Source organism: Epinephelus lanceolatus, chromosome 9 (assembly GCF_041903045.1).
Source record: "Epinephelus lanceolatus isolate andai-2023 chromosome 9, ASM4190304v1, whole genome shotgun sequence".
Lineage (NCBI taxonomy): Eukaryota > Metazoa > Chordata > Actinopteri > Perciformes > Serranidae > Epinephelus > Epinephelus lanceolatus.
Window position 1 is genome coordinate 43,769,603 of NC_135742.1, and position 22,107 is coordinate 43,791,709.

General features: G+C 37.9%; 1 protein-coding gene and 1 pseudogene across 3 annotated transcripts in view; one reads left to right on the forward strand and one right to left on the reverse strand.

Annotated features, from left to right (window-relative positions):
* LOC144464370 (uncharacterized) overlaps positions 1-22,107 on the forward strand; it is a 529,688-nt pseudogene that overhangs the window by 211,931 nt on the left and 295,650 nt on the right. The gene's annotated exons all lie outside the window — the stretch shown is intronic.
* lhx2b (LIM homeobox 2b) lies at positions 1,027-12,385 on the reverse strand. Of its 2 annotated transcripts, none has more exons than XM_033619352.2 (5): positions 11,314-12,385; positions 9,643-9,845; positions 8,628-8,995; positions 4,998-5,203; positions 1,027-1,788 (listed from the first exon to the last, which is right to left on the reverse strand). In XM_033619352.2, exons 1-5 carry the CDS (start codon positions 11,494-11,496, stop codon positions 1,498-1,500), a joined length of 1,251 nt encoding a protein of 416 aa, XP_033475243.1. In that variant the 5' UTR covers positions 11,497-12,385; the 3' UTR covers positions 1,027-1,497. The 2 variants fall into 2 exon arrangements, with proteins under 2 accessions (XP_033475243.1, XP_033475242.1); XM_033619351.2 differs by having other exon boundaries at positions 8,628-8,998; positions 11,314-12,384.

Here is a 22,107-nt window from a genome sequence, read left to right on the forward strand (position 1 = left end):
TGGCATCTATTTTGATAATTTTTAATTTTTGATAATCATTTTATTTAGTCATTTTTCGTGCAAAAACATTCAATGGTTCCAGCTCCTCACATATATGTATGAGCATGTGTTACTTTTTCTTTTAATTATTTAGATTTATTAAATGTATTTAAACTTTCCTTCATGAGAACTTTTACTTTTAATACTGTACTGCAGTACATTTCCCTGACCGTACATTAATGCAGGACTTTTACCAGTAATAAAGTATATTTACAGTGTGGTATTAGTACTTTTACTTAAGTAAAGGAGCTGAATACTTCCTTCACCACTTCTGCTGACACAGCAAATATTTTGCCATTGCTGAGATTGTGATTTTCCAGTAACACCAGTACCAGTGACATTTACTTTATTTAAGTTAATTTAACAGTATGTCAGTTTTACTCCTGCACAAATTCTTTTTCTTTTTACGGCCTTTTTCGGTGGCATCTCTCTAATTCATGTGCCAGAGTCTTTGCACATGACACAACACCTGTCCTTATATAGTGTTATGGGGATGTTGCCAGTAATAATTTAAAGTTTCTTATGATCATCATTCAGCACACCTGGGTAAGAGCACATTTGGATGGTTAAGAATGTTTGGTGCATCTGGAGTTGATGTCTCTTATTTTTTGTCAGAACAGAAATAAGGTGGAGATATGGGAGAAATTTAAGACAATGTTGCTGTATGAGGCCCATTGTGTCCTCATTTACAGCAGGTCTGAGCTCTCTTTAAATTCTCTTTTTGACAACGTAAGACAGAGGATTCTAGTAGGTTAAAGCATGATGAGGAGGATAGTAAGTTTGTTCTAACTCAAGTTGAATCATGAAATGTAACATTTGAAATCAAAGCACAGCAGAATGTATATCACTGTGCATAAAATACACAAACACAAAAGGAAACTAACCGTAACACACACACGCACAAGCAAAAGAGGTATAAATTGTTGGTGTCAGATTGTGGCCGACTACTGAGAACAGCAGTTGGGATAAAATGGACTGTAAGGCACATTGCAGTCGTAGGATATTGTAACCTGTGTTTAATCTCAGAATTTCAAAAAAAAGATTTTTTTTTTTTTACAATCCCTCTAACAGTGACTCTTGTACAACAACATAAATACTGTGCTGGAAAAAAATGAATTAATTAAAAATTAAGCAGATTCTTTTTCCCGCAGTCTCTTTCTGTAAACATTGAAAAATGCAAATCAAGTCTCCTCAGTTCTCAACAAGACAACAACATCAAAATAACAACAACTGTTCCATCTGTAAGGCTTGGCCGCCTCACTATGCAAATAGTCTCTAATGGGCTCAGAGCAAAATGAAATCTTTTTTTTTTTTTTTTTTATGTTTCTGTTACCTTTTCTTTCCTAATCCGTTTAATGTTTGAAGGAGTCAACAGTGCTCAGTTTTAGATCCAGTGAGGTGGAGCAGAGGTGAGAGGGGACAGGGTAGGGCTGAGGCTGTGGTGAAGGACTCTGTCCATCAGAACAGGCTGGTCAGTGTGGTCTGTGACGGACTCCTGCACTCGTGGACGTCCATGCCACCCGGCACCGAAGTGAGTACGGAGGTGACAGTGGGCATGGTGGGGTTGGTCAAGTCTGTCAGGGTGGTGGGGGTACTGGAGGGGCTCATGGAGGCATTGGAGATTTCCGAGGCCGGGCCTGATGGCGTCCCACCCTGCAGTGTGGAGCCATCGGATGCCTTGTCCACCCCAGTGCTCTCCTGCCGCAGCAGGTTCCTCCTGAACTTGGCCCGAGCGTTTTGAAACCAGACCTGCGGGAATAAAATAACAAAATCAATTACTACAGGAGAAGTGATCTACTAAAGTGAGCTAATGCTTAATGGAACTTTCCACCACAGATTTCTACACTTAATAATATTCTTAAAATTTCTGATATTTTTTATACCGTGGAATGGAATGGAATTAAAAGAAATTAGAATTAGTTAGAAGTTAGAATATCTTCAACAATAAAAGTTGACCACTATACATTGCCACAACTTTTGGATAAATTTTAAGTTGGTTTAACTTAATTAAGCTTTTCAAGGTCAAAGTAAATCGTGTTGGTTATACTTAACTAATTGGGTTTGTCAGATTAGGACTGACACAATAAGGCCAGAGTTGGAACTACTTACAAAGATGCATGCAAATTGTTACCTTGATTTTTTTAAAAGTTGAACCTGTGGATTCTTTTTTATAGTGTGTTAATCTTACAGTATGAAAAATGACATATAATTATCTTTAAAACTCCTATCTGCAGTTGCATGTTTTTCCACAGTGTTCCTGTTGCTCTAGATAACCCAGAGAACACTGTAAACAATTTTCATAATGAGAAATTCAAATGATAGCTGTTCAACGTTGACGGCAAGGTCTGTCAATTATCAAGAGTAATAAGGACACCTTTCTGAAAAGACATGATGGTACTGATTATATAAATGTAATTTTTCAATGCTGTGAGCAACCAAAACAAAATTCCACTCACCTACTAATAATTGACCACACCTGTGCTTTTGCATATGTGGGCGCAGTAACTGCAAACATTTAGCTGCCAACCATTTTCTGAAGCCTACTAGTAGATTTTCTTACTTTCCAAAATCATTTTCAGTACATTTCCATACAGATGAATTAAGGAAACGAATACTTCTTCTGTACACCTGTCAGGTGGATGGATTATATTGGAAAAGGAGGAGTGCTCACTAACACAGATATTAGACTTTAACTTTAACTGTGGAAAATGGAAGCAACAACAAAAGTGTTGTGTTTAAATTTTGTTTTGTTGTATATCTCCTTAACACAAACCAAGACATATTGTGCCTACACCTAACCAAACCTTAACCCAAGCTATAACAGATGAGGAGCAGCCATATGACTAATTTCTAGAACAGTTTTGAAACCCACTGAAAAATTATGTCACCCTGCTGATAGAGACATCAAATCAGAAAATGCCTGTATGGGACATTTTTAAAGCAATGACAAACTACATATTTTGTTGTTTAGTTTGGCGGATTTAAAAAATTTTGCCCCAAAAGGGCTGAAATGTGCAAAGCAAAATATGGATATGATCCTTAAAACATTTTGATGTTGCAGAACCCCAAGCAGAACCACATTATCAATTATCACCACCACCACACTACATTCCTTCCATTCACTAGTTAAGAGCCCATACCAGTGAGAACCTCCCCATGTCTTTTAAAAGTCTGTTTGCAGATGCTCAGCTGGAGTCAAGGATAAAAGAACATTTAAATGCTTGGGCACTCCTCTGTGTGCAAAAGTTAAAACAACCTTTATGTAGGCTAAGGGCTAGTCTCAGAGAAAAGGGCAGTGGTAGCCACAGGAAAAAAAAAACATTTTCTTTTATGTTTGCACTTGAAAATAGAGAGCCATTGCTTCCTGTTTTCAACGATAGTTTAATAAGATAATAATGGACCTGTCTATAGTTTGTACAGGGATAAAAGCAACTATGATTTCAGTCATTATGCTTATATTTGCAATGGCAACAAATGAACGGATCTTCGTTGCTGTCCTGAGGACCTCATGAACCCATTCAAGAAAGCACTGCACCTCAATTTTGGAACAAGCATCCTGCTCCTCATTGTCCCTGATGTTAATCTATTTTCTTTCCTTTTTTTTGTATTCATATTCCTACATTTAATCTTTGCTCTCTTTTCCAACAGTAAAAAGGTGTATCTGAGATGTGGTGAGTGAGTGGGTGAACCGGCAGTCTGTGCTGAGCCGAGTGTTGGAGCGTGTTAGCACTGTTATCATGATGGAGCCATGGGAAACAGGCGAAGGGAGAAGCGCTTCAGCTGGAATAACAGGCATGAAAACTCGAACGCATCAAAGCAAAACGACTGCTTTGTTTTCTGCAAGCGTTAATTAAAGCAGCAGGATGATTTTTTTTTCCCTTCTCAGAAAAAATTTGATTCAGAAACCTTTTTGTCTCATTTTTCTTCCTCTCAGTCCCCCAGATAATTTGCTGTCGTCTTTTGTGGAAATCAAACGCTCTATTGTGCTTCCTCTTTCTTCGTGTGTACTACAGAGCTTTTTGTTTTTCATCCCTCAGTCCTCAACATAACATCACATCGTCCACTTAAATAGATTACATTTGTTTTTGTTTTTTTGTTTTTTGTTTGTTTTCTTTTGTTATGCCTTTCTTTTAATTTCCAGGTAATCATGCAATATGAAAACACCTTGACTTTGTTTTTCCTTGAGGAAAATTAAAAACTGTGCTTCTTTCTAGTGGAGCTTTTTAAATGAATTTACAGGGTTCCCAGCATTTTCATGGACACAATTTCAGATCATTTCCATGACTGTTCAATACTTTTTTTCCATTTCTTGCCCCACTTGCCAGGTGTTTTTAAACATATCAGTTTCAAACTCTATTTACGCATCATTTCAGTACCTGACATACATGAAGGGAGAGAATGAACAACAAAAAAAAAGAACAAACATATGTGATGGTAAACAAAACGCTGTCACACATAACACTACATTACATCAACAGCCAACGAAAATACACTTGCTATTATGTTACGTTATCCATTATCCACTTAAGATTACTGTAACAATTTCATTACACACAAGAAAATCTCATGACATGTCCAAAGCTTTCAATGATTTTTACTAATTCCATGACTTTTCCAGGTTTTCCAAAACTGTGGGAACCCTGAATTATTTATTTTTATTATTGTGTTTTTATTAAAATAAGAAGGAAAAGGGAACAAGACAATCTATTTATGATTCTCTTCAGGTTGTTTTCCAAGCATTTGACTAGAATGAAAAACAGCACTATCTTCAAAAAGAGCAGCTGATTTGGCTTCTTTCGGGAAAACCTACGTCATATATTTTACACTTGGAAGCAGGCTGATTTTCATTGGAAACATGTAAAATTCCTTCACTCCTGTTGGCATTTGTCTCCTTCTCCCTGGTGAAGCAAAGGAAACAGATTGTGGTGTCATCTGAAGTGAGAGGCTGCTGTGGTTACCTGTAAGACCCGCTTGGTCAGGCCAGTCTTCTGGGCAAGCTGCTTGAGGTCCTTGGCGTCTGGGTTGTGGTTGATGGCAAAGTAGGACTTCATGGTCCTCAGCTGGTGGTGCTTGAAGGATGTCCGCATGCGCTTGGTCTTCTGACTGGAGCTGTACTGAGAGTCCCGATCCATGGACTCGCCATCGTTCTCGTTACAGCTCAGCGCTACAGGGAACAGGAGAGAGCAGCTGGTTAGAGAGAGGGGACTCTGATCCAATCACCAATCATCATCACTGAGATTTGTTTAGTCCTTCACTTCAGATTGGCTGTTTTGCATTGAGCACTGTAGGGACTACTTTCTTTTTCTCACCCCATTTTTATTCTAAAAATTCCATTTTTGAGAGCACAGAGGCAGCTCCAAAATGCATCATATAGATGCATGTTATTATGCCTTTTACTGGTGAGTGTAGTTATCAGTAATACATAGCTGAAAAACCTATTAATCTCCTACGGCAATCAAGAAATGTCCCAAAACTGTGTATGTAAGCGACTCCACATTTAGGTGCATTATATCAAACGTGGAAAGAAAGAAAGAAAGAAAGAAAGAAAGAAAGATTTTAAGGTGATTGAGGCCACAATTTTGCTGTTAAAAATTGTTTTTAGCTTTTTTTTGTTATTGTACATCTTGCTTTTTAACATTTTAGAAAAATGTGGTAATGTCAATCTGGATTCTTTCTCTTCGTTTAAATCCATAAAATCAATCTGATCCGAGGAGACGCTGTGACCTGACAGCTGTTTCCTCCAGCTGCAGATCACCTTCCACTCCACACCTCGGCTGTCTGTCTTTCTGTCTGTCCCCGTCTACATGGGATTCCATCCTAGGAGGAGGTGCTAGCCTAGCTTCAACACACACACAAACACTCACACACACACACACACAACAACAACAACAACAACACACATGCATGTGTCCCAGCCTGCAAATTTCTTGGCAATAATCAAAGTGTTGCTGCATGCATAACAGTTCGTGTTCAATATCAGAACGCAAATGATGAATATGAAGTGAGTGAAAACCATCAGAATAACACTTCACTTAATTAGCCCATACACACCAGGCAGAACAAATGCTGCTTTTTGGCCAAAGCATATGCTGCAGCATTTTAACAAAAAAGCAGCCTGTTTCGTGCTTGTCTCTTTGTCCTCATACACAATGTCTTATTCGCAGTGTTAATACAATCTCAGAGCTTCAGGCTCCTCCAGGTTGCCACATGTTCTCATGTGATTGTTCAGGTGAGGCGTGGATGTTGTTTCTGGCTGTAAACAGGAGAGGGCGCACTGCCTCTTTAACTCTCCTAATTCTAATTCTAATTCATTTTCTTTAATGTATTTACTAAATACCACAATAAAAAAAGAGCTTTTTTCCCTAGTTTCTTCCTTTTATCATTATGATGAAATGTTGTGTTCTTACATTTTCTGAAAGATTGTATTTTCTAAAAGCAAAGTCCATCACTGATAGGTGAGATCATTTGACTTGTTTTAAAAGCAGCTTTGCTTGTATCAGAAATTACAATGATTAATAAATAATAATGATACTACTACTACTACTACTACTAATAATAATAATAATAACAAAAAAATAGAATAACTTGATCCAGGAGGGAAAAGGGAAATAAGCTGATTTGGATTGGAAAGTAAAGAATCTACTGCTTCAAATTAAAATAAATAAATAAATAGATAAGGTAATGATTTGCATGCATTGTTATAGCTCCAACTCTGGCATTAATGTATCAGTCCTAAAAGTCTTTTAGAACCTGAGAAACTCAATTATTTTAGTAAAACCAACATGACTTGCCTTGACCTCAAAAAGCTTAATTAAGTTGAACCAAATTAATGTCTATCCAAACGTTGTGTGATGTTTAATAGTCAAATTTTATTTAACATATTCTAACTCATTTATTTTAATTCATCCGTTTCAAAAATGTCACAAATGTTCATGATTTTGACCAACTTCCTAAAATACTGTAATGTTACAAACCTATTTTTTTATGCTGAAAAAGTTATATTTAGCATTATCCACTAACCCGATAAATCATGTTGCACATTATTTAAGCTTAACTGACTTAAGTGTAAAACAAACCAAAACAAAAAAAAGTTTTGCGAAACAATTAACAAAACAGACTCCTTTATTTAGTTTGTTATCAACTTTCTTTTTATATGAACATTTGAATCTATTCAGTTCAAATATTAATGAATTAATGTAAAAGCCACATAAATGAGATTCCAGATAGTTCTGCTGAATGTTCTTGTGTTCCCTGCTCTCTGTTCCAGTGAATAACTCATCACATCACATTGATCTCTCTGGTACACACCCAGTTTGACCCAGCTTCAATGCAAAAAGGCCCCAGTAGTGTGTGTGTGTGTGTGTGTGTGGCAGGGGCGGTGTTAGGGTCTGTAGATGTCTATGGAGTCTAACAAGTGGAAAAGAGCGAAAGCATTAAAAGTCTTCTTTTTATGACAGATTGACTGAACTGAAACATGACTACAAACCACCAACAATGAAAAATGATTATTTTCTAGATGACCATTCAGAAAGACCTTGACTACATGCAAGTTTAAGAATTGCTGTAGCTCACTGACCCAATGAAATCTATATGGAGCTGCATGAAAGGTTTAATCCACACACTGGAGCTTTGAAGTGTTTGCAAAAAAAATTAACTATGACCTAAATGTATTCATGTTAGAAGCCCTACTTTATTGACAAACCTCTCACTGAAAAACCCCCTTTTTTTCCTCCCATCTGACAGTATATTCACTGTTCTCCTCTGTACATAGCTTTGCTTTCGTCCTGCCTGGCCTCATACTTGGCCTGCATGCTTTCCTCTTTGTGCATTAGTTGGTATTCAGGCTTATTCAAGCAAAATGTTTGGCCTCATCATGAACATGCTGCTGTTGTTTCTGACAGAAATCCTTAGCTCAGTGGAGACTATCATAATGTGAAAGATCCTCAAATAACACAAAAGCGCACACAAGCAAACTAACTTCCAAAAGGAAGATCATATAAAAAAATACACAATGCGCTGAGGCCGCTATAAACTCAATATTTAGCACAATAAGTCTCTTTAGGGGTGTTAAATATATATTACAGTGACACCCAGACCTGTTTAAAACCAGGCCTACCAATATAAACTCCCTATAGAAATATTAAAGGGATATGAAACCGCAGGGAATGAAAGACACACTGTAAAGTTTTCAGTGATGAAGTTATGATGAAGTCATTACCGGGGAGAGCGCAGAGACAATATAACCCCTATAGGAATGTTACAAAGATTTTTCATTAATGAAGCCTGTCGGTCTTAATCAGCTCACGTTGGGTCGCTGTTCATTAAAACAGTGGAGTGAGATTTAGTTTGTACTAAGCAGCGATTTGTTTTGTTTTGTTTTGTTTTTAAATATTTTGATGTAGGCCTAAACTCGGCATCAAAACAGGATAAAGTACGAAATAGACATTAATTTTATGCATTTATTTTTTAAAAAAAAGTAGCCACGACAGCTTTTTCCTGAACTCTGTCCATATTTTATGAACAATATCATCACGCAACAGTAGGTGAACATGCTTGGTTTTGAATGCCTTTATAAATCTCCTTCTTACCTGCATTATAAGCGGCCAGCTCGGCGCCCGGCCCGGGGCTTTTCCTCTTCCTGGGCCGGCCTTTCTGCACTGTCCCCACGCCATTGAAGTAGGATAGTCCGAGCGTGTTGGCCGGGCCCAGGCCTTTGTGTGGGACAACGTCCGCGTGGTTAAAATGTGTCTGATATTCTCCCTGGATGAGAGTCTCAAAGTGCAGCCGACAGTACACTAGACTGTCCTTCATGCCAAAGTGGTCCCCAGTTGTGAGCATCTTGCTGCAGGTGGTGCACGTGAAGCAGTTGAGGTGGTAGACCAGGTCTCTGGCCCTCATCACCATCTCCGAGGCAGAGATCCCCAGGTGGCACCGAGCGCATCTCTGCACCGAAAATCTTCTGCGGACAACACAGAAACCTCATCAGCGGCTGGACACCGAGCCTGGCAGGCCTGCTGCTGTGTTAGTGTGGGCCAGGCTGGATAAACTATCTGTGGCGCTTAATTATTCGAAGCACTCGGACTTTCATGCACTCAAAAACCAATGGCTTAACTTTTCCCGCGCACTAATCAGGTGAATTAGACAGATAGCCTGCATCAACTTGGTGATATTGTAAATGAATGAAATATGTATAGCCAGGTCCTGCGAGAAACACGTGAATTATATTGAAATGAAATGGAATTACATTACAAAAAATATAAGCTGTCATTAGTGGGAAAATGTCAGTATCAGTTTTTACAAACCCTTATTACAAAGATAGAAGCTGTGAGAAAAGCAAAAATGTAGATCGTGCTTTCTTTTTTTAAATGAAACTGAAATTTCAAGAAACATGTTACTGACATTTTTACATTTCAGTCAGCCTTTTTTTAATGTTCCATCCTTGGTCATGTGTGGTGTTAATCTAGCTTAACTTAAAAAAAAAAGTATTTTCACCAACCACCATATTTTGAAACACATACTGTCACTTAAGAAATCCTACACAGCGGTGTATCCCGGACACTTTTGGCTGGACTGTGGAGCTCCAGGCGCTGCACGCCCTCCTACCTATAGTAGTCCTCCTTGCAGTAGATGCTGCCGTCCTTGCTGAAGCAGGTGAGCTCAGACTCCAGGTTGAGTTTGCACTCGCAGCACTTGAGGCAGCGCATGTGCCACTGTTTGTCCACTGCCAGCAGGTAATAGCGGTCCGCGATCTTCCTGCCGCAGCCCGCGCACAGAGCCACGCGCTCGCTGTTCATACACGGCATGGACTGCAGGTAAACACGGGAGAGAGGCACGAGGACACAGCGTCAGGACATGATTTTGGTGAGAAAAACAAGATTCTGTACACCCTGAAACATGTAGTCAAGCTAACATGGGGGAGGAAATCAAATAAAAGCCTAACAAGTCAGATAACTGTTCTGTTCGCTTTATGATAAGAATATTAAAGACTTAAAATGACCACATCCACCACTCAAATGTGGGATGATTTTACAACTTTTATGAAGAAACATAAAAGGTAGTTTAAAACAACAACAACTTCGATAATACTAAACGTGAATAAAATCATGATATTAAAACACAATCCAGTCAGAAAAAGACAACGGCTCTACAACCACAATGTAAGAAATAAATTAATTAATTAATTTTTTAAAAAGCATAGGAATATTTTGTTACAATAGAGAAAAAGTAGGCTAAAAATACTCGAAAGTTATGAATATAAATTACTCTGTTACCAGAGGAGATAAGGTATGATAAGGCCATTGTAATATGACTGTATGTCTGATAGTACCATCCCACAGCAGCAGATTAAAGAACAAAAATAAAGTAATTTGTAAAGTTACTATTAAGAGCCAATAACACGCTGTGTATGGTCTTATGGAAATATTATTTTTAGTGGAGGGCATCAGTTATATGTGCTGTTAATTTCTCAAAAAAAAAAAAAATGATTTAAGGTACAAAAAAAAAACAGGTTTATGACACAGGACTGTCATGAATTGCTATTTTCAAGAGGCCTGCAAAATAGACACAAACACATGTGCACGCACACAAACGCATACAATTCACAAATACTTTGCAACTGAAAATGGAAGCTGGGTTAAAATTAAGATTTTCTCCACTTTTCTGAATTTTCATTGCAGCGCATTTCAGTTTTTTTTTTAAAATTGAACTTTCTAATCATTACATGTATGCAATTTCATTGAATTGTAATGTGTTCACAAAATAGCAAATAAACAGAATCTAAAGCTACATGTCGATTTTCCAAATTAGAGTAAAAACACTTTGAACTGCTGTTATTGTTTGTGCTAAATTGCCGGTGCAAAAATATGCATTTACTTTGGCTTGTGAACCACCACCAATTTGCCTGTGTTGTCACGCATCATAAAAGGCACACTTAAAGAAATGAATAGCTGAGTTTTTAAAATAAATGTGATCGTTTTGTTTTTTGAATAATTTTAGCTCTGTGTCCGTTTGGTTGAAGCTTTGCTGGAACTAAAAGAAGTTTTGGGTTAAACAGTGGCTGAAGAAATCACAACCTTCAGGCCTTTGGAGGAACTTTGAGAGGCGTTTAAAAATTAACTAAAAATAAGCTGGAGTATTTGTTGAACAGTTTTTTTTTGTTGTTAAAAAATGAATCAAGGTGCTTGGAGCTGTGAGAATGCAGCCACTGTCACATGTTTCTAGGATGCCATGCTGCCTGCGCTAACAAGCCGAGAGGGCCAAATGAATCTCTCCTACCGTCTCTGATTCCCCCATATCGATGGCCGAGCTGATGGCTGCTGACTCGCTCTTTCCTCTCCGGTCCATTTCTTCCACCACACCGTGTACGTCGCCTCCAGGGAGGCCATGGAAAAGCATCGTTGCCGCAGAGGGGAGGATATTATAACTGTTCTCTTCGGGTTTGCAAGCCAAGATGTCCATCAGAGGCAAAACCCAGCTCAACAATGCCACTTGAAATTCTCGCTTTTTTGAAGGGTTTCCTTTCTTGCCGTGACAAGTGAGAAATCCAGATCAGGGAGGAAAAAATATGAGGGAAAATTGGACACGTGTTCTCCACACTACGTCTCATCTGCCAATGGAAACCATCATCCGAATCTCTGCAGCTCTCATTATTAATAAGCTATGATTAATTCATAAATAACCGCACAGATTTCGCTTCTTTTACTGGAATCAATTTTCTCTCAGGTATGGTGTTATTTCTTTTTTACTACCAATCTCTCTTTCTAGATATTCTTTTCCATTTACGATGAAAAAACATACCAACTATGGAAGCCTCCGCTGCATGGGTCTCAGCACCGATGCCTCCTCCTCGCCGGGAGTAATATTTCAGGATTTCGACTGTTTGCAAGGCATTGGCAAATGTCTCCCCTTTTTCTGCAGAACAATAAGTAACTCTGTGCAACTGGCACTGCCAACACCGGGTAGCAGCCTTCTAATGCATCAGTCAGAAATAACAAAAAAAGATATGTCCAAAAAAGCTGACAGGGAGCTTCCTCCTCTCCTCCAGGTTCAACAGTCCAAGTTGGTGCTTACTGCAGCGGATTAATGTCGCTCAAATTACTTTTGCTTTTAAGAGAAAATGAGAAAACATAGCAGCACACAGTCTTTGCTTTATAGAATCCCGCTGGTCGTCTGGGAGAAGCAGTTTTCCTTTACAGTAGTCTGTTTGGTTAATGTTTGTCTTTTGCCAAGTAGGCTGCATACATGTGCGTAACAGCAGAAGAGGAGGAGTTGGCTCTACGTTGACTGATGATAGGCGAGTGTTTGCTGGCCCTCCAAAACTGCCGTTCCTCCTTCTCAGGTCCCGGTTGGACCCTCCGCTCCTTATCAACGGGGCCCTGTTGCGTCACGACGCACCATTTATGTTCATTGGCTGTTCTGCCGTCACCGAACTGTTTGGCCATACTTTTACCGATCGGTTTGAAAAAGCAGCAGCGCCTCTCTGCCTCCCTTACGCACGGACTTATCTGTCTGTCCGTAGCTGCAGTTTGAAAGGTCAGTTTGAAAGAAAGAGAAGAGGAGTCAGAGCAGGATCTCCCCGTCTTCGGTCTTCTGAGGTGTTGGAGCTGTCTGTCTGTTCATCTGTCTGTGTGTACTGAGTAGGTCTACTGGGACCTTTACTCAAGTGACGCACAGATAGGGTTCCACACAGCACCACACTGTTGCTGCTCACAGCCTCTCCATGACACCAAAAGGCTCTGCATAGAACCTGCAGGGGTGAGCAAAATGGCATGAAGTATCCCAAACCAGCCATAAAATAAAGAAACTGCGTTTCGCTTTTTAATCCGACTTTTGTTGTTTTTGTTGTTTAAAAAGGACAAACAATAGAGCCACAAAACAATCCATGAAAACACTTTTACTTGAAACTAAAGATAATTTAGCTTCTCATTAACTGTATCCACAACTTTGACTTATTCATGTAATGCCACATTTGACCTATATTCTGTGAAAGGTAAATTGGGCTAATTTCAACTGAACTTATTTTAGCTACTAAAGCTATTTGTGGTAAGGTCTAAAGGCGCGGCCCTTAGAATGACATTATTAAATGTCACCTTTCTCCAGAGATAATAAAATCAAATCAAGACAACAGAACATCAAGCCCCAAAATTAAACAGAGTTTTTTTTATTGATAAGGGCGGGAGGTGTGTCGCAACACTGCCATTAATAGGATTGGTCAACTTAGTGTTGTAAAAATCATTTTGGCACCACTCCTTGTCATCTCTACATTTAAGCGTCAGTGATTCTATTTATTTATTTATTCAACAGAACGAGCTTCATCTCGTGAACCCCACTCTGTCATTTGATGTCATTTGTTATCCAGCGGCTTCAGTCTTGTATTCCCACCACAGACAGAGCGAGCAGTTTGGTTCAGCAGCGGGGGCTGCAGCGTGAGGCTGAACTGATCCCGGATCCGCTCTGTTCTAATTAGCTCTCTGCTCTTAATTGGGAGGGGAAAAGTGGACGTCGTCATCAGAGGACGTGTTTGAGGACAGTAGGAGAGGTTTGATCTTGCACAAAAGACGGTAGTTACAGCGGTGTGGGAGAAAATTACACGTTATCACATCACCGCTCTGGCTTTTGTTGTTTGAAACTGAAGTCAATTTAAGCAGTTAGTTAATCATTAAAACGAAATCCATCCAGCCATCCAACCTCCTGACTTTTTATATACCAGAATCATGTTATAGCTGTAAATTTATGCGCTTAAACAATATCAGAATTATTATTATTTTCAGTTTGCTTGATATTTTGAATTCCTTTTCTTTTCCTCGCTTCTTTCACAAATACCTGTCCTGCCCCCTCCCGTGCGTAACAGCTCTCGTTTAGGCTATTGTGAAGTTTTATAGCACAAATATGATGTTAAGCTCCTAAATCCTTATGCAAATCAACTCCTCTGTAATACCCTTAATTGAATACATGCATATTTATCATCTGCGTTTTCTATCTGCTATAAGACTGGGTTTATACATTAAACATAGCGGCAACGGGCATTTCTGCGGGCGTGTATGAAATATGATATTAGGTGGGAGTGTAAGATTAAGGGGAAAAAAAATATCAGTTTGTATGTATTTGTATCAGAAGAGCGAGACTGGCTTGTTCCACTGGTTTAAGTCGCTTCCTAGTATGATGATGAAGAAGAACACGTTTACACAGGATTTAAAGATGATTTATGTAAATGTAGGCCGAGGTCTGGACTATATTTTGGAACATTCTCAGTAATATGTGTTCACAATATTCTTAGCAGAGGAGGAGAAAACTCACAATATGCTAATTAACAACAGTATCAAGAGTGTTAAGGCAGATCCGCGCTGGTTAAAATAGTCCAATATTTAATTCATCTATGGTACATTTATTTAAAAAGGTAAAACTGAATTAATTACACTTCAGCCAGAACCCCCCCCCCCCCACACACACACACACACACACACAGACACACACGCTTTTTCTTTTTTTACATAGGGGCAGTAGACTCACATCTTCAGTGCTGGGAGATAAAAAGATGCAAGACAGAGAATCAAAAGGCAGACCATCACCAACACCAGGATACCATTATTTAAGCTTTATACATACACTTCCATCAGATTCATACCACTCACTATGACATATTACTGTATATAAAAAAGGCAAAGTTTCATCATAAAAAGTTTAGTAACTCTAAACAAAAAGGTTTAAACTGTTGTGAACAGATTTCACATTAAAACAATTAATTCAGGATCCATTGTGAGAATTCGCTACATTGTGCCAGGATCATTTTAAACTAATACTAATGATCAAGCAAGGACTACATATGAGCTAAATGTCAAGTAAATTATTCTGAATGTAGTTCTATATTTTTTCACCTTCTAAAATTTTAACATTGATCTATGAGGTTTGGTTGCAACAATTTTAGGAAACCCTAGTTTTGGTATGAATTTGGTATCAGTATTTGATTTTATAATGCTTGCCAAGTTCATATTAGGTCTGGATGATATGATGGTATATACTGTAAAATGATATAAATGTGTCCACTGTCAGAGGTTTTGTCATGCTGTTTACATTGTGGTACCTAACACACTTAAAATGCTTCATGGGGTTAGTGGATGATGAGAAACTGCATTGGTTACATTAAAGTGTCTTAGTCAGCTGACCACATACTTTAAGAACTTGGTCAAAATCCAAAACATTTTTGACGTTTTTGGGTAAGTTTGAAATAAAATAACAAGTTGGAATATCTTAAATAAAATAATTTGACCACTAAGTATCACCATGACTTTTGGTTTAATATTAAGATGGTTTAACCTTAATAAGCTTTTTGAGGTCGAAGCAAATCATGCTGGCTGTACTAAACTAATTGAGTTTGTCACATTGTTAAAGACTCATAGGATTTTCTCAATAATGCCAGAGTTGGAAATAAAGATGCATACAAATTGTAGGTATTTTATAAATTGTCTTCAAGAATTTTTATTGAGTCAAAGATGGAAGTACATATATCATATTGTAGTGCTGTGCTCATGTTAATTTACATTAAAACATTTTGAAATAATAAGTGCAGGAAATAGTAATGGAAACAAGACAAAACAATGGAATGGCACTTTGTCATAGGGGAGGTTGCCAAATTGTGATATTCTGAAGGAGTCTGCCCTTTAAGACATATGTTATCCTTCCCAAATGTAGTGTACTGGTTAGATCATGTAGCCACATATTGCAAAACTCCTGTTCCTTTCCATGACATGAGTAGCAGATTTTTGGTGCAATGATACAGTAAGGGACATTTTTGTTGTTTGACAGTGGTGAATTGTCTTAATGCTTCAGATACACCAAGAATGATTAATATAGGTTCTGGCGAATTATTAATCATTTCTGAGATGTTGTTGAAGTCATCAGACCAAAAAGATGCAACCTCAGCGCATGCGACATGCGAAAGAGTTGCCTCTGAGGAATGACATTCATCACAAGTTGGTGACACATTTGGATATGTAAATTGTTGCCATAAACAGGTATTTTTATTTCTCAGTAAAATAAAAACACAGTATGTTGGTACAAACTGATATCATGGTAAGGGCTATAACCATGACTTTAGATGAATGGGTCCTCCTGACACCCCCCCAAAACAAGTTTTCCACCAACAATAAAATCAACAAATTGTATTCATTATTTTGGATATTTGATTAAGTACTTAAGCAGATTTTCTTTCAGATTTATTAACCAACATGGAGGTCTCAATGCAGCATCAAAGCCCATTCCACAATACCTTTTTTTATTTGTCATCTGCCTTTAGTTTGATGAAGCCCACAAAAACTCCAGTATACAAAACGTCAGTATCCTGGTATCAGTCACAATATCAAATGATGTAGGATTTTATCCACACCAGTCACTCCAACCTCAAATAATGTGGCCAACATTTTTGGATTATTGAGGTCTCATAAAAAAGTAAGTTTGCCAACTTGAATGCCAAAACATTAAAAAAAAATAAAAATCAATGTTTTCTACAAAACTTACGTCCTATCAAGGTGAAGATTTACAATGCCTCATTCAGGACACTGAAACTGAGAGCAGGGGCGTTTGTAGGGTTTGAGGACATAGGGGGCCCAGCCCAGACTCCTGCAGGGGGTGTATTTTGTTATTTCTATTCTTTTTATAAACAAGCTCAGTTTTGATGCATATTCATGCACTCTGGTACCTTATTTACCCTTAAAACGTTTTTTGGTACTTTTTAAAACTTTTTTATTAATTATGAATTGTGATGTTAAAAATATTAGTAGTTGTTACTAATAAATATACAAGTTGAAATGTGTATTATATAGGCCAGTGCGAAAGTTAGCATCACACGGATTCCCTCATCAAAAAGCCTTTGTGATTTTCTTTTGGATTTTGGATTATTGCAGAAAATAAACTTTGTGGGAAACAAGCATTTATGATACTTATAAGTTTTGTTCAGCAAGACAATCTCCACCAATGGGTACCTCTTTTATGACTTTTGAAGCCTAAATGCAATCACCAGAATTCAAAAGCTAATTTTAGGCTATAAACTAACTACAGTCACATGATTTAACATCCCTACCAAAACAAGGCTGTAAAGCTGCATTCAGTGTGAGGATGTTCTGTAGTCTCATTTAGCAACTTGGTAGCAACCGTTGTTTTTAAGATACATAAAAGCTTCACAATTCACGAGTTGGGCATTTACTGACATATTTTATGTGGTAAAATAAAATTTGAAAGTCTCTTAAGCTTGTGTTAACCACAGACCTTATGTCATTATCAGGACTCATTCCCAGGGCCCTCTATGACTCTATGGCTTTTTTAAATTATTAGACGTATTCTTATTTATTAAAACATATATTGCCTATATATTTAGATTAGGGGCTATTTTTAAAACATTTAGGGCTGAAGCCACACATGCCTAACAACACCACTGACTGAGACTAATGAGACTGGGGAAAGTATATAGGAAATACACCCTTGTGTCAGCTTAGACTGGCAAATCATGTATATTAATATCATAATTTATATGATATTTAATAGAAGTAGAAGTATTAAAAATGATGAGCTGATATGAGGCTCATGCTGTTGTTTAATTGAGCAAATGCAACAACAAGTTCAGAGGTGAGGAGCGAAATACTTTGTTGAAAGCATATACTCTGTGTGTGTGTGTGTGTGTGTGTGTGTGTTAGGAGGTGGTGTTATTGCATGTAAAATGCTGATGCAGCTCTACTGATTACTCCCATCCCGTAATGATTTCCAAACGGGGCAGCCATCAATAAGACAAATCTGCATTTCTCAGAAAAACATCACCCTCGTCAGGCTCCTGGCATCTTTTTGATCTCCCCCCGTTTTTTAATTGTATTCTGCATAAAGGTAAAGGGGAGGCATCGGGGTGCGTGGCTTTAATGGGATGCTGCTGTGGAAGTGGGGAGTGGGTTACGGGCTCTGAGGAGAGCTTGGCTGTAATTAAGATAGGGAACAAAGCAGAGGAGACTAAAAACACAAGGGGGGGTTGGGTGTGTGTGTGTGTGTGTGTGTGTGTGTGGGGGGGGGGGGGGGGGGGGGGGGGGGGTGCGTCACCTACTCCCTATGTGCACCATCCACCATCCCGCATGTATACAGACACACGTTTAATGCGAGGAAGAATCACACATGAGTGTAAACACATAGCGTGCTTTATACAGTGCAGCTGAGCCTCTCAGATTTCATCCATTGAGCATGTTTTCTTATGGAGTACACTGAGAGCACATCAGATAGAATGCAACCATCGCGTTCATTCTCATCCAAACAAAAGGCATTTTAAACTTTCTATGCCTGGGGTCCACAACCTGAGGCTGGGGACCTCATAAAGGGCCAAAAGACACATCAGACCTCCTCAGTTAATAAGTGGAACCTGAGTTAAGATTTTATTTATTTGTCAATGTTTTTTTGATCTGTAAAAACATCTAGCCTATCTCTGTGAGCTTTTTTGGTAGGGGTTTCTTGGTGAGGGAATCCATTTTTTTTTACAAGGTCAGTTTGCTTTCTATCCCTTTCCTTTTTTTCTTTTCTTTTTTGGAACCCACATTTCTCTCTTTTTGGGGAAAGACAACAATGTATGTTGGTGCTGTTTTTTTTTTTTTTGTTTGTTTGTTTTTTTTTTGCACTACTCGTTTTGTTTCACTCGGAAAAATATCACATTATGAAACCTAAAAGCAGCTCAAGATGCTCTACTGGCTATTTCACTTGATCTTTAAAAATACCTGGATCGTGCTATCATGCTACAATTTTTGAAAAAAAAAAATGCAAAAGGTGTATGACAGACACGTGGAGAGGCAAGAGAGGCAGAGCAGGGGGCCCACAGGAACTGCTTGTGCATAAGGCCCAGAATTTGGAGCTACGCCCCTGCCCTGTGGCTTTGGGGTTAAGGCACCATCCATTAACATCCCTGGTTTGAGTCGAAACAGGGACCTTTATAATTTTTTTTTTTGAAGAAGTACAGTAAGAGCATTTTATCAACCAACGAAACAACCCTAAATCCTTCAGTTCATCTGAAAATAATTCAAAATCAAATCATCTGGTGGTACTGTCGTTTAAGGGCCTCTAAAATTGCTGAAATAAAAAAAAGAGACAGGAAAGTCACTGATTAATTCATAGCCATATGTCACTTCAATAAGTGACACAGGGCTGTAAGCACACATTTCTATCAAGTTGAGGCCATAAGTTTGGAAAACACCGCTCTGTACAGTAATGAGTCAGCCTGTATCCAGATTTATTTTATTGCTCGTTTCCTGTCCACTCTTTCTATCACCTTTCTCCTGGCAGGAAGTGATTTGGAGGAAGTGAGAAAGGAAGGGAGGGAAGTGAAGGAGACAAGAGAGAATTGGGACACTTGCTCATGATATTGCAACATCCATCCATCCAACAGTTAATCCTAAAAAAATATATATTAATGCCTTGAGAGGTTAGTGAATTTCTTCTCTTTTCTTGATACATCATTAAAAAACACTCAGAAACAGCAAAAACAAGGTATGCTTGATGTAAAATTCCCAACCCTCTTTCTTAACGATACAGACATGTTAAATACATGACCTTTTCTCCTTTTATGACCTTTTAAAATTTGAATAAATACTTGGTAAGCAGTTGGGGCTGTATATGTTAAGGATGATTTTCCCAAACCACTTAATTCATTTCATACAGCTTTGGGACAGCTAGGAAGATGGCAGCACTCAAATCAGTTTCTGATTCACAAAGGAAAGAAGGAGATGGGAGAAGGAAATGAGGAATTCTAAATGTAACTAAACAAATGCAGTTAGTTCAAAACTGCAACTCCACTAAGTTAGTCACCATATTGTTTGATTGACAGGTGATCTCCAGGAAGTGCTGGGGAAAAACACCAATGACTGAAAGTTTCAAGAAATACACAGACAGAAATGTAGAGTATGACCCAACAGGAATACCTCTGTAATGACCTGTCCAAAATTACAGGTAGTCACAGTAATAGCAGGAGGAAAGAGCAGTGAATGGAGGAGGGCAGTGAGGAACACAGATGCTCTGAGTTAAAATGCCCTGATGTTTCTTTATTCTCCACTTTTCAGCACAACATAAAGCAGGAGCCATTGCTTACACTGAGACTGCATATGCTCACACTGACATGGTGTAAGAAATTGAGAGAAAATGCATGGGGTTCCAGTGATGGGATGGAGAGGGATCTGGAAAGGATTCTACACAGATATACACTACATGGATACAAATAAGAATGAAATTTTAGTGAGCTTAGGAAATGTGTTTTAAATTATTTACATATCCTGCCATTTTTCAGGAAATGTGGGAAAAAATCTGGGGTGCAAGGCTAAGGAAAATACAGCTTCAGTGTAGAATCAAATATTTTAAGAATGTGTCAGGTCCACATGTTAAAAACAAGACAGATCTGAGATGTAAAGACTATAATGATAAAATGAGAATTCTGAATTCACCTTTTTTTCAAGGGCTTAATTAAGGCTGAGGGTTAAAGGTCAGTACTCCACCCACACACTAAAAAATATTGATGGGGTTAGTGGATATGACTTAAAATAAAGAAGAGTTTTTTCCAGCATAAAGGAATTATGTTTGCTTCATTAACATGTTTTAGTCAGTTGACAAATTATTTTAAGAAGTTGGTCAATATAAAAAATATTTTTAACATTTTTGAGTACGATCGAATTGAAATAACAAGTTAGAAATTATCTTTAATAACATAATAATAATTTCACCACTAAATATAACCACAACTTTTGCATATATAAATTGGTTAAACTCATTTAAGCTTTTTGGGGTCAAAGCAAATCATGTTTATCGTACTAACTGAATTGAGTTCGTCAGATTATAAAAGACTCATTGGACTTATTAGATAATGCCAGAGTTGGAACTACTCATAAAGATGCATGCAAATTGTTACCTTAATTTTTTTTTAAGTAAGACCAGTGGATTCATGAAGAAATATTTATATTTTTAATTTAAATACCTGTTTCATACTAATTCTAGTGAAGCTGGAAGACTGAATTAGTGTGAGTACTAGCCAGATAAATTAGCCTTTTGGAAATGAGTGTAATGTTGGAAACAGTGGTGGAAAAAGTATTTGAGTTCTTTTACTAAAAAATCAACACAAGTCCTGCATTGAAATTTTTACTAATGTGTTGTCTATATCATTCGATTGATTTTTGCTACCATAAATACTGTTGGCTACTACAATGATGAATCACATTTCATAAACTGATCACATGTTTTCTTTATACATCTGCAAAGTAATTAGAGATGCCAGACAAATACAGTGGAGTAAAAAGTACAGTGTGTTTTTCTGACTTGGTGTGGTGGAGATTTGGTGTAAATGAAATAAAAATGAATTATTTGTACTTAAAGCAGGGGACTGTAACTAAGAGCTTAATTAAATTCCACAATTCATTGTACAAATGTAGTTTTATTATCAAACTGAGAAGTCGCATGCTGAAATGCAGAAGATGGAATAAGGATTATGCAACCATATGATTATTGATGCATTTATAATGACTTTTCTCACAATCATCACAATCATTTAGCTATGTGAGAGGTATCAACAAATATTTGTAGGTCCTCCTCTGTGTTACACATGTAGTGCCAAAAAATGAATTAAATCAGCTGGTCAATGTCCAAATTACTGGCTGATTAATGAACAATGTGCATATATTTCTATTTTATTATTTTTGGATATTCATTTCATTCTGTTCTATTTTATAATTAGGGCCTGAGCTCTGACCTCGGTGCAAGGACCCTATAGAAACTGAATGAAACAGTATTATTTTTCCTCCAATTAAATTGGCTTTTTGGGGCTTTTAACATGCTTGAAAATGCACCAATTTCTGCATGCGCTTCAATTTACAATTATTTTTTATATGCCTCATAAAAACAAAATATACCACAAAACAAAATGTGCTTCAGTTGCTGTATAAATGTATGTGTGATATGGCTTTCATTGTTGGACGGGGCAAAGTATGTAGCCACGTCCCTTAAAGAGCATGTTTCACGCTTTGACGCACAAAAAAGTCTCTTGGACCCTTTGCCTAAAACCCAACCGGAAGT

Bases quoted from the DNA above. Each gene is read 5' to 3' on its own strand.
- lhx2b (XM_033619351.2), bottom strand. From the start codon at position 11,496: ATGGACATCTTGGCTTGCAAACCCGAAGAGAACAGTTATAATATCCTC. The intron at 9,846-11,313 runs GTAGGAGAGATT...GTTTACCTGCAG, and splicing joins ATATGGGGGAATCAGAGACG to TCCATGCCGTGTATGAACAG. The intron at 1,789-4,997 runs GTAACCACAGCA...TTATTCCCGCAG, and splicing joins TGACCAAGCGGGTCTTACAG to GTCTGGTTTCAAAACGCTCG.